General features: G+C 39.7%; 1 protein-coding gene across 21 annotated transcripts in view; it reads right to left on the bottom strand.

Moving 5' to 3' along the window:
* The window catches only part of CACNA1C (calcium voltage-gated channel subunit alpha1 C), a 467840-nt gene that overhangs the window by 140583 nt on the left and 314228 nt on the right, over positions 1-13029 (bottom strand). For 11 of the 21 annotated variants that reach the window (XM_090145296.1, XM_090145280.1, XM_090145336.1 and 8 more), the window contains one exon: positions 4592-4695. The exons of 1 other annotated variant lie outside the window; for it this stretch is intronic. In XM_090145296.1, coding sequence (XP_090001422.1) covers positions 4592-4695 — 104 coding nt within the window. Of the gene's footprint in view, positions 1-4113; positions 4218-4591; positions 4696-13029 lie in introns of all 21 variants that reach the window. 9 more of the 21 variants (XM_090145311.1, XM_090145289.1, XM_090145397.1 and 6 more) reach the window with 2 other exon arrangements.

The following is a 13029-nucleotide window of genomic DNA, read 5'->3' as shown; positions in this document are numbered from 1 at the left end:
GTCTGCATAGAAATTAATTTGTTACTAGCTTTTTAATAGCACAACTGAAAATACTGTGATCCCTTACTCTAAGGGTTTACTTGTCTCTTTCCTTTGTACAATGTATAGTATTCCAATTTTCATATGATTCTCCAAAGGAGACAACTTATTTAAATTATCTCAATTTCTACGCTCTGCTAGCATTAAACTATTGAGAACAGGTGGCTCAGGAAATTGCTAATGCAATTCCAACCACTTCCCGTGTGGAATGCCAGCCTGTACTTGGGCAAATGTAGTTCACAATCAAGAATTACTACCCATGGTCATTTACTATTCTATGTGAAATGAGTTGGTGACCTCAGTCCAGTTCCTATTGCAGGCAGGTGTGCACAGTACCTTTGCCACCATCTCAGTTGGCAATAAATGTTCACTGTTTGCAGTTTCAGCGGGGAAGCCAAGCTTCTAAAAAGCCAATAAGCTTTCTGATAGAGGTGCCATCTTGAGACTGGAGGTGGCCTTCTCAAAAAAAAAATTACAATATCATGTCAGGATAAGGTCAGCAGAGGCTAGCAGAACCACCTGTCTCTCTTCAGTGAATGAGACAACTTCTGTTCAGGAGTTGGTGAATTTTGTTTTTACGAGTATTTTGTTTGCTTCACTTTCCTTTTCTTTTCTTAGAAAACTATAAGACACATCTGTCAAAGGAAAAATCAAAAAGCAGAGCATTCTGGAGAGATATTCAGTCTGAGGTTAGAGTGGGTAAAGATCTTAAATATAAATACCCAGCTTTGTAGGCTGTACAGGTGCAGAAGAAAATTTCTTTTGTCTATCCTGATGAGGAAAAAGATATATTTTATGTCTATGACTGATCTCAGCATGAATTCTCACATTTAGAGGTGTTATGGAACAGCTGAATTCTAGCACTTCAAACCTCTTGCTTAGTGCAGAATAAGGTTTCAATCATGGCCCATGCTGACAGGTACAATGAGGATTTAACCTGTTTTAGAATTAGATACGGATGTTGGTGGTCCTTGAGGCCCCTTCCAACCCAAGCCATTCTATGATTCTATGATTAGAAAGGGTTGGAAGAGAGGTTAGACTAGGAAGAGTCCTGAAAGGTCAGGAATATTGTTCCTGCTGCTTCCAGGAGGAGCTGCAAGCATAGACAGCCTCCTATCCACTCTGATCTCTTCTTTAGCAGGAAGAGAATCAGAAACAGTCAGCCGGGCTTCCAGGATCCTCTCAGAGCAGAAGAAATGGCTGTTCTCTGGCCTTTCGTTTGGTTTAGGAAACTTATTGTTTGGATTGCAACCTGGGATTTGAATCAATAATAAACAAACTATAAAATAAATGTGAATCCATATGCTTCCGCATGAAAGTCTGAAATTTGAGCCCATACTCATTTTTTCCATCACTAATGAACTGAAACAAGTAACACAGAAGCAAACACCTCTGCTCTCAGAAGATCTCTAGCAGTAGTTTCACTACTCTCAGCAGTGCAGTGGACACCTTATTTCTTGGCTTGAGAAGGTCAACTGCATGACCTGCTGGCTGGATATTTCCTTTGGAATACAAGAGTTTTAATGTATGCTCAGTCAAGACACGAAGAGGATGACAGCTCTGTACACAAACACTCTGTCATACTGTGTAGCTTAACATGTGATTGGTAAATTCACCAGAAGAATCGTGAATGGGTGAAACACTGAGGAAAAATAAATTATAGATGAGATCTGCAGGCAGAACAGAACTCAGCATTTGATTTTGCATGTGCAATCAAAGTGTCTTTGTGAGTACAATTAATTACACTTACGTATTCAGAAGTGATTAAACAAACCAAGCCAATCTGTCACTGATGAAGTCTACCTACACAACATGCTTGTTAACATTCCTGATATAGATAAATGGGGATAAATCAGAGATGCTCAGAATGGATCTACAAAGATGCCCAGGAATATTGCTTTGTACCTACACAGAACAGACAGGTGATCATCTACACAGAACAGACTAATAGCAAGTTTATTAAAAAAAAGCTGAACCTGCAAAGTGAAGACACTTTGCAACTCAGCAGAATTTAGAATTGCTTTAGGAAGTTAATTGTTTAAGAATTGCTTATTTAGCCCAAAGAAAATTTAGAACATTTCTGCCATCATTTTCTTCTTCTTTTTTTTTTTTTTTCTTTTTTTTTTCCATAGATGCAAATACTGAAGTTTCTTTTTACTTTTCTCCAGTTGGGAAAAAAAAGAAAATTGCAGAAACAGTGCAGCTGTCATAATACTGTGAACACAGCCATGAAGAGTGACTCACAGCATAAACAAGGTGAACTTCATCTTTAATTTCAGTTCTCCCTGCAGACTGTTTTCATCTCTCACCACTAGCTGTGGTGGTCTAGCTGCAGTATCTCAGGAGATGGGGTATCCAGGTCCCAAAACACTTTCTTTGGTTGAAAAATGAAAGAGAGAGGAAATGTAATTTTCCACTATGTACACAAATCCAAGTGTTGGTAAATTGAATCAGCACTGCTTCAACAATATGCAGTCCTCAGGCTGGGCTCACAGGCACTGTTTATCCAATTAGATACTATATAATCTTTAACCACCGTCTTACATGGTCCTTGAGTGCATCTCTGATATTATAGACTGCTTACCCACTGTCAGGTGGTCATCCTTCTTTACTGCTGATCCTTACCTGCTGAGCAAAGTATCCACGTGGAGAAACAAGGAACTTATGTTTTAAAACTGTACCCAGAATATTATTCCCCAGAAATCCAAATGCAGACTATTGCCTGACACTTCATTACTGGGGATTTTCTCCTTCTCCATTCACTACTTGAAAACTCTTCAGTTTGTAGCAGCTGTCTTAGCTGCATGTAACCTTCAATCGAGTAATGAAGACAATAATAACCCCTCAAGTAAATCTGCTATTACCTGTCTCTTTCCAGGATGATCAAAAGAGAATCTTCTTCTCTAGTCCTACTGCTACTCTTCCTATGCTTCTGTCACACTGAGAATGTAACTTACATGATGCATCAAGACCTCTCTCCTGTTCAGAGAAGATTTTGCCCCTCTTTATGATCAAAGGACAGGAGACTTAAGGGCTGCCTGCTCAGACAAGTACTGGCTCTGATCAAATTCATTTAGAGCTCATTGAAGGAGGCACAATGCTAGAAACACTGAAGAAGAGGATGCATAAAAGTCCTCATATCATAATTATCTATTTGTATGGAATGGCTGTAGACATCCAGTCTTTCCCAAATATGGAATTTGATGCCTAAATCTGGGAGATCTTAAAAAAAAATCTGGAGAGGAATGCTCACAGGCTTCAATCCTCTAATTTACTAGCTCCCCAGGGGCAATAAAGTTTTTAACTACTGGGAGAAATATCAATTGTTTTTAATCAAATCTACCAAAATAATGCTTTGCAGTGAGGGTTATACTGCAGAACTGAGATACAGCTAGATGTTTTAGGGATGTTTAAACACCAGAAGAAATTCTCCTGCTTCTCTTCTCCTCCTCCTTAGAAAAGGTCAGAGGGAAATTATCTTTTCTCCCTGAATAATGCTGGGCTTGTAATCCACACAACAGAGAGGATGTGCTTATTAAAGAAGAAACGCATGCAAGGCACACTCCAGGGAAAAGTCTCCCATTAGACTGTGCTTTAGAGATATTAAGCAATGTGAAAACTTCTCATGTGAGAAGACGTAATTTGGCAGGAATCTCATCCCACAACTGTGAAGGGATTTGTCTCATACTCTCATTCCTCCTTCAGTCCCAGTGACTCTTCCAAAGATTTTACTATAATCCCCTTAATCCATGGTGAACGATATGTTACGTGTTTAACAGGGGAACATAGTGTTGTCCTCTTCCCAGAGAGTATGGGTAGAGGTTTCAGGTAGAGGAATATGTTACAGGCAGAGTTGTCTTGTATATATTTTTTTTTTTTTAGTTTATTTTAAAATGCAGTTTCCTGATTAGGAAGGTCATGTTTTGCCATTTGCACAGCAATAGCCCAGGTCTTCTACTAAAGTTCCAGAGATCAACGTGCCATTGTCTGTTGTTTAGATAACAACAGGGTAGGAATAAAAATACAAATTTTAAAAAATAAACAGTAATAAAACATTTTCCTGGTACTGCTTACCCGCTAAGTACACCGAGAACCAAGTTAAGTACAAAAAATGACCCTATGATGATTAGTGTAACAAAATAGATCCAGGGCCAGTCCCTTCCTATGGCATCATTGACCTGGAAGAGTGGAATGATAATTAGTGAGACAAGCTCAGTTTCTGAGCACTGCAAGGCTCCAGCCAAAGAGATCCCAAGTCACCAGCAGTGAGATTTTCAATAATCAATTTTCTGGAAATTTATGGAAGGGCAGTAGTAGTGATTTTGGAAGTCCCAATATTAAATTTCTGTCAGAGAAACACACCTCTTTTGTTACCTGTATTGTTATTTGCAAAGTTTAAATATTTGGCCAAGATTTTTGAGGGCTGATGTGAAAGCTTCCTTGGATTCAGATTTTTAATCCATCCAAAAGAATCCTGGTGACAGGGAAGAACCCTTATTGTGGAGTCTTGCCCTGTAGCATTGGAAAAAGGACACCAAAACTGTCAGCTTACCCGCTCAACACACCAAGTACCAGATTTAGAACGAAAAAGGATCCAAAGATGACCAGACTGACAAAATACACCCATGGTAACTCATAGCCCATAGCGTCCTGCATCTGGAAAGATGAAGGAAAGTTAGAAGACAGAGAGGGAAAGCAGAAATGAATAAGCAAAGGAACAGATGGGAAGGTTTGTAAACAGAGCCTGTGGTTGATTTACACATGATCATAGCAAGTGTTTCTGTACGTTCTTTCTGGTGCAACCTTTCCTTTGATTGCTTTTTTCTTCTGATTGTTTCCTTACAGGCAATGATTAATATAGGCTAATGTCTAGTATGATTGAAATTGTAGACTATCACTTTCTGGAATTTACCCAGAGCACCACATGGGCCCATCTGACGACCTCTGAGCTTATGTTCCAACTTCTGTGCATATGTTTTCTGCCCATGACAATATTGCTTATTTTTGCTAAGCACTGCCTGAGTGTGTTATCAGATCACATTTTTTTTCCATCTGTAGCACAGGTATGCATACTTTAGAGAGAAGCACATGGTAACTGTGGATAAATACTGATCTTTCCCTGGCAACGATTGTGTAATCTTTACAGTTTACCACAATCAGAATAGTAGCTGTATGCTTTTGAGTAAAGTCCTTCCAAGGCCCAACGTGTTCTAATCTGGTCAAATTTTTTCCACTGCTTTCTCATAATCTTTCCTTCTTTCTTTGATTCATGAATATCTCTTTCAAAGTCTGACTACTACACAACTGAGTACTCAAAGAATTTGAGACTGCAGATTAAATGATGTGAACATAAATCTAGTTTTAATACTACTACAAGCATCTGCAAATGAAGTAGGAAGACTGTTATTTTAGTACCTGGGCCTGTATTATGTGTAGAGCAACTCTAGCATGTAAGATACTTATGCTAAAAGCATGTAGTGTATAAACATCATTTTGTCTTGAAGTCTCCTCTGCAGTTCAGAATTTTGGAAAGTTGCTAGACACCTTCATAGAACCTCATTTTCATGATGGTACCAAAATAACAGAGTCCCTTCTTCTTTACTTTTCATAAATGCTTATCTCCTGAGTCAGACATAGCATCATTAGAGAAACAGATGGCACTTAACATATTTAGTAGCACTAAAATGATTTCTGAACTTAAATTGCAAACTTTAAAGTACCTAAATGGCTTAAAAAAACATAGGTTCTTTTGTTCTCCATGTGTTTAAAAGTTTTATCATGATTTGTTCTCTCCTTCTAGGAAAATGCTCTCTCCTTTGCAACCTAAGCATTTGTTGTGATCACAGAAGAAATATTCTTCCATACATGGGCACTGAGACACACATTAGGGGAGGCAATCTGACTCAAGATTCATAACAATTCAGGAAAAGGATTTCAGACCTTCAATAAGACAAGGCAGGAGAGTAACACTAATATAATCAGTTCTTTGTGGGTGGAATTCATCATTCATTTTCCTTTTAAAGTACAGTCACTAAAGTCCTTGTCTGGCAACAGTCCACAGTCAATGGGCCGATCTAAACTCCGTCTCAGGGCTCCCTCAGCTGCGACTTAACTGAAGGAAACTCATTAAAACACAGCCTCAAAATCTGTCTCTATGGAAAGAGATCATCATCTCCTTCTTCAGAGGATTAATAGATTTGTGGTCAGAGCACCTCTCTTCAGAAGTCTAAGTGCCTTTCTAACACTGTCTAAGCATATTACCCAGTTTCCCTTCGAATACTTTTGTACAATTGCGCAGTTATTTTGGAAGTATCACTGACTATTCCTTATGCTTGCAAGCCACTTTTCATCACACTTGACCAAAAAGTAGGTACCTCTGTTGTGAAACACAGCAATGCCTCAAAGAGAACAAAATACCATGGTACAACTTAGAAACAAATATTCACCCAAAATTGAAACACAGCGATGCCTTAAGAGAACATAACACCATGGTACAAACATTCACCTAAAATCACAGCAGAGAAATCATACAGGCAAAATGTAAGTACCTAATCTGGACTTAGATCAAGAAATGAGACTTAACATCCTCTTCCTTCTACCAAGTATGCCACACAAACAACAGATATGAATGACTTTCAGAATCTTCCATAAGAATTTACACAGTCACAATGATGATTTGACTTCCCTTTAATTATGATGGATGGCGATAAAAGAGCCACAGCTATGTGGCATTTATCTCTTGTCCATATTTTTCTTCAGCTGGAAAAGTCAGCTGGAAAAATACAACTTCTCAAAGCTCTGGTTTGACTGAATCCTAAATACCAAATACCAGAATTTCTGGTAGATAATGGAGGGGCTTGTTGCTTTGTACTACTCCAGCACGAAGAAATTTCCAGATGGCAAGAAGCTTCCTTTGCAACCAGTAAGGAATATAACCACAGTATAGCGTACTCTGGCTATTCCCACTGCCTGCACAGTTGCATAATGTTTATATCAGCTAGCATTGGTACAAATTAGTCTTGAAAAGCAAATCTGTGTCCTGGTATAGTAGAGCATTTTGGACTTCTCGAACTGAACATTTATGGAGTCTGTTTTTCACCTCCTTTTTACTGACCAGCCATGACAGATAAGCTAAGAGACAGAGACAGTGGTATCTTAGAGAAACCACCAGTATTTGGCAGACAGGTGTGTATTTTCTGTCTCCCTCTTGCTGGACTCCATAAGTTGGATGCTCTTACATCTAATTTTTTACAGCAGAAGGTGAGATCATTCCATATAATGTGAGACTGAGACACGGGTGGTAGGAATTGATACACTGATATGTTATTAGGCATTTGGTAAGTTAATAATAATCTTTAAGTTTACTATTTTACACCGTAAGTTTACTATTTTCTCTAGAAAAACTTCTCCAAAAGAAATGAAGAGATGTAAGCTGCTTGGCAGAAGTTGGGGGAAAAAGGAACACACTTACTGAAAATAGTAACATATCAACATTTAAGAAACATTAAATTCTTGGCTAAGATTGTATCATTCCAGATACCTGGAAATACTTCCTCTGAAGTGGAACCATCCTAGAAATCCATGATAGACATCCCCCAACTGAACAATGCTTCCATTCAGTTACCATTATAAACCTCACATCTGTGTTTGATTAAACATGTTTTCTGGAGACACATCATAATACTGCAAATACATAGCTATTAATCACATGTGTACACACGTCCTTTTGACTGCAGCTGGAGGCTTTCATTGCAAACACAGCATAGGTGATACAGTTGATTTTTCCTAATTATGCTACTGAAAAGGAGAAGCTGCACAAGGTATGGCTGAGATCAGAAGATTTGTCATTTACACACTACTGAGTGCAGAAAATCAGGTTTGCAGATTCTTGTCTACAGTCAACAGAAAAGGGATCTCTTACAAGATACCTTTAGGAAAGACAGCACAAGCATTGATACACAGCTTAGCTCTTTGGTCACGGAGTGCTCTTTTTCTCTGTTTATTTCTCACTGGGGTGTTTATTATTAGCCATATGAATCACAAGAGAAAAAATGGATCATCTACATTGACAGGTCTGAACAAAGGCTATCAGTCAGTATAGGTCTGAATGCCAATATTCCAGCTACAGTATTCAAGGTAATTACAATCTGGTGTGAACTTCAGTATGTGTGGGACAATTTCTAAGTTAGCTGGAAGCACTGCATTGGTGTAAATCTACAGATGGTCATTTATAGAAATAAGTCTGATAAGTTAAACTGCTTGGCCTTTTACAGCTCACTTCTCCATCTTTATATCTCACTTCTGTCAACAGTAAGAAAGTTGATACAATTCCGAATGCTGACGTGTCATCCCTTAGAGGCACCTCAGAGATTAGGGTCACAGATTCCTTCTCTTGATTCACTACTTGCTCTCTCTAGCACTGTGGGGACATCATTTTGGCTACTATGTTTCAGATTTCTACTCTACAAAGTGTGATACTGCCTTGCCTCACTGGCTACTGTACAATAAAATTTCTTCATCTCAGCATTTAGGTGCAGAAGTTGACTGGTCTTGGCATTACAGAAGCTGAATTAGGCTGAAACTCTGTCCCCTCAAGGAAGAAGTTTGCAAAAGAGACTCCTTATTTACCAAGTGGCCTCTGGAGAACCCAGCTTAGTCCCTCAGGCCAGAATTATTTAACTTTGCTCTGATCTCACACGGCTGGGATTGGGATGAGAACCAGATTGCTGCAGTATACCTACTTGTTGGGACTGAAAGCAACAGGAGGTGGTTTTTCTCTAAATGGCAGCTATGACTTCCCTCTAACCTCAACATTGTTTTGGCTAGTTTTTCTGTTTTGTAATAACAGTAGGGTCCGTTATGGTCAATAATAATAGGTGTCAGATCTCAGCATAAATAAATGGAGCAACTGTCTGGTCATCCATGACACCTGTAATAAGAGGACATAGATTTACAGTCCCTGAAGACAAGACTTTGTCTTATTTTCTAAACAAGAGCCAGAATTAAGGAGATTTTACTTGCCACATGACTTGATCTCTATTTTGGCTGTGATCTCAATTAGGCTAAAATATCTTTCTGGGGAATCATGGAATCATAGAATGGCTTGGATTGGAAGAGACCTTAAAGATCATCCAAGTTCCAACCCCCTGCCATGGGCAGGACTGCCATCCACCAGCTCAGGCTGCCCAGGGCCCCATTCAACCTGGCCTTCCACATCTTCATGGATGGGGCATCCGCAAATCCACAGAGCTGCCTGTGCCAGGGCCTCACCACCCACTGAGTAAAGAATTTCCAACTAACATCTAAACTAAATCTCTCTAAATTTTAGTTTAAAACCCATTCCCCTTTCTCCTACCACTATCAGACCTTGTAAAAAGTTAGTCTCCCTTCTATTTATAAGCTTCTTTTCAGTACTGGAAGGCCACAATGAGATTTCCTTGGATCCTTCTCTTCTCCTAGCTAAACAAGCTCAACTCTCTCAACCAGTCTTCGCAGGGGAGGTGCTCCAGACCTCTGGTAATCTTTGTGGCCCTCCTCTCTACCCACTCCAACAGCTCCATGCCTTTCTCGTGTTGAGAATCCCAGACCTGGACACAGAATTCCAGATGGGGCCCTGCAAAAGCAAAGCAAAGGTGGAAAATTACCTCCCTCTCTCCCCTGCTGGTCACTCCTTTTTTGATGCACTCCCAGATACTGTTGGCCTTCCATATGCTGGCTCACATCAAGCTTCTGCACCAGAACTCCCAACTACTTCTCTGCAGGCCTGCTCTCACTGAGTTCTCCCAGTCCGTACACATTTCTGAGACTGCTGTGACCCAAGTGCAACATCTTGCACTCTACATTTTGGAATGTCCCTCCGAATTGCATCTCTTCCTTCTATTGTGTCAGCTGCACCATTCAGCTTGGTGTCATCAGCAAACTTGCTGAGCGTATGCTCAATCCCACTGTCTACATCATTGATAAAGATGTTGAAGAACAATGACCCCAGGGCTGTCTCTTGGGGGACACCACTTGTCACCACCCTCCTCCTGGATGTAGACCCATTGACTACAGCCCTCTGGCTGTAACCATCTAATGAATTCCTTATCCACTGAATAGTCTTCTCTTCAAAACTTTCCAATTTAGAGATGAAAACATGCTGTGGGACTATGCAAAGATCTTGCATATATTCAGATAGATGACATTAATCGCTCTTCCTTTGTCTACTGAAACCATCAATCCATTATAGAAGGATGTCAGATTTGTCTGGCAAGATCTGCCCTTGGTGAAGCTCTGCTGGCTATCATCTTGGATCACCTCCTTGTCTTGCAGATACCTTAACATAATTTTGAGGACCTGATCCATGATCTTCCAGGCACAAAGTTGAGGCTCACCTCATTAGCCTGTAGTTCCCTGACCCTTCCTTTCTTAAAAATGTTCCGGAATGATGTTTCTCTTTTTCCAGTCACCAGGGACTTCACCCAACATCCATGACCTTTCAAATATGATGGAGAGTGGCTTGGTAATTACATCAGCTAGTTCTTTTGGGACTGGGATGCATTTCTTTGGCCCCCTTAGTCTTGTACACATTCAGTCTCATTAGGCAGTCTTGTAGTTGCTCTTTGCTTACATCACAAGGGATTTTGCTTCCCTGACCCTTGCATAGAGGTTTAGGGATGCAATAGGTATGGGAAACCTGACTGCCAGAGAAGACTGTGGCAAAGACCTTACTGAGCATCTCAGCCTCCTCTGTATCTGTTGAAATCAATTCTCTCTTCTCATTTATCAGGGGGGTACATACTTATCTCTTCTGATGAATGTACCTCTAGAAGCCCCTTCCTAACCCCTTCTTGTTATTTTTCTCACTCCTTGTCAAGTTCAGTTCCATTGGTGCCTTGGCTTTCCTGATCCCATCTCCAAATGCTCAGACAGCATCCCTGTTTCTTCTCAGGCCACACATCCCTACTTGCACTGTCTTTTCATTTCCTTCTTATCTGCTCAGTTTAACCAGCATGTCCTTTCTCAGGCATGCCAGTTTCCTGCCGTCACAGCTTGATTTCTTCTGTTGGGTGTTGGAGAGCTCTTGTGCCCTCAGAAAGGAGTTCTTAAAGAGCTGCCAGCTCTGCTCAGTTCCTGTGTCCCTAAGGACAGTTTCCCAGGGAATCCCATCCAATAATTCCTTACAGAGAGGGAACTTTGTACCCTAAAGTTCAGGGTCCTGGCTCTGCTCTTTGCAAGACCCATATTCCTCCAGATCACAAACTCAATCACAGCATAGTTGCTACAGCCCAGACTGCTACTATCTTAACCTCTTTAATTATCTCCTTTGCATTGGTGAGCACCAGGTCCAGTAACCCTTCACCTCTGATTGGTTTGTCTAATATCTGGATGAGGAAGTTATCCTCAGTAGATTCCAGGAGTCTCCTGGATTGCTTCCAGCCCACCATGTTGCCTTCCCAGCAGATATCTTGGTGACTGAAATCCCCCAGTGCATTAATTGCAACACACATCTCTTGTTTCCAAATGTACTTGGAGTCAGTTATTTCTCTCTGGACAAGACAAATAATTTCACTATGAACAACTTCACTACACAAAAACTAAGGGAATCAGATTCTATTACTTTTCTCAAAACTTTTTTTCCTCTTGCAAGTCAAAGAAACTGCTCAGCATCAGGATGAAAAGAAGGTATTTCAACATATTTTGAGAAGGTCTGGTGGACATTGTTTACTGTGGAAGTGCTCTTCCTTTCCACGCATCCTTAATTACTAAGACCTTTGAGCTGCAACCTTCAACTGAAGGCAGATAATTTCCTACTAGTAACACCAGGATTTTTAATTTAGTAGTTTCATAATCAGAATTGCAACCAACAGTTGTGGTAGAGGCCAAAGAATGGAAAGTCTATTTACAAACACACTTTAATGCTTATGTCTTACAGTTCTTCAGAACTAGGTGAAGACATATTACTGGAGCCACAGAAGACGTGTATTCTGGTTGTTTAGAGATATTTTGTTTTTAGGGAAAATAGTCAGGCACATTTTGCAAGTATGTCATTCATTACAACAGCACCATAGTTCAAAGATAATGTTAGAGGTATATTATCTATTAACATAATAGTTCAGCATCACCAGGCACATACAGGACATCTTTCATCCAGTTAATGGGAGGGGAAGACACAATTCATTAAATTCTGCTGACTTTGCAATTCACACACCCACACCCCTACATTTGGTGCCAGATGTCTTTGAAAACAACTGACAAACTCAAGCTACAGAAAAAGTTTAATCCATCACAGAAGGACAGTCGTCACTGAAAAGCAGCAAGCCACTCATGCTGAATGGACAAGTAAAGAAAAATCTGAAGTTTGTCTTGTTCTATGCACAATGCTGGAGAGCAGAAACTTAACAGAAAGCAAGTTAGCTAAGGTACCACGGCTAGCTTTCTATTTCTTGAATAAATTGCTAATTTATTTTTAATGACTATAGAATTTTATGATTGCCTCATAAATACAAATGATTCAAGTATTCTATAATGAAATGTATAACTTTTTACAGAGTGACATTAATAAAGAAGAGTAAATAACTCAATAAAGTTAAAGCACAGCAAATTCGGAATTTTGGGGTAAAAATGATTTGGTTTTTTATTTTTTTAAATCTTTTTTTCCTTTGCAGTCTACAATGAATTTGTGCAATTCACTGCCTCAGGAGATTATCTAGCCAAATGTGATGGTTATGGCCAATAGCAAGATCAATATCTAAAACCAAATCTTGCTTGTAACCATATAGGAAAATAAAATTGGAGAATACGTGGAGAAAGAGATAGCATAAATAAGGAGTGGCACAGGCAACACTTTGCTGTCTATGAAAATAGCTTCCTGCTTGAAGCCTTCATTTTGAAGTTTTAGATTCTGAGTCTGCTGATGTGTTTGGAGCCTGAATGTTGTAAGGTTACTGCATGGCTTGTCAATAAAAATGTAAATAAAGCACATTTTTGCTTGAGAAATCCCTGCCTGGT

The sequence above is a fragment of the Phasianus colchicus genome, chromosome 1 (genome assembly GCF_987193195.1).
Source record: "Phasianus colchicus chromosome 1, bPhaCol1.hap1.1, whole genome shotgun sequence".
Taxonomy (NCBI): domain Eukaryota; kingdom Metazoa; phylum Chordata; class Aves; order Galliformes; family Phasianidae; genus Phasianus; species Phasianus colchicus.
This window is presented reverse-complemented; position numbering and strand designations above follow the sequence as displayed.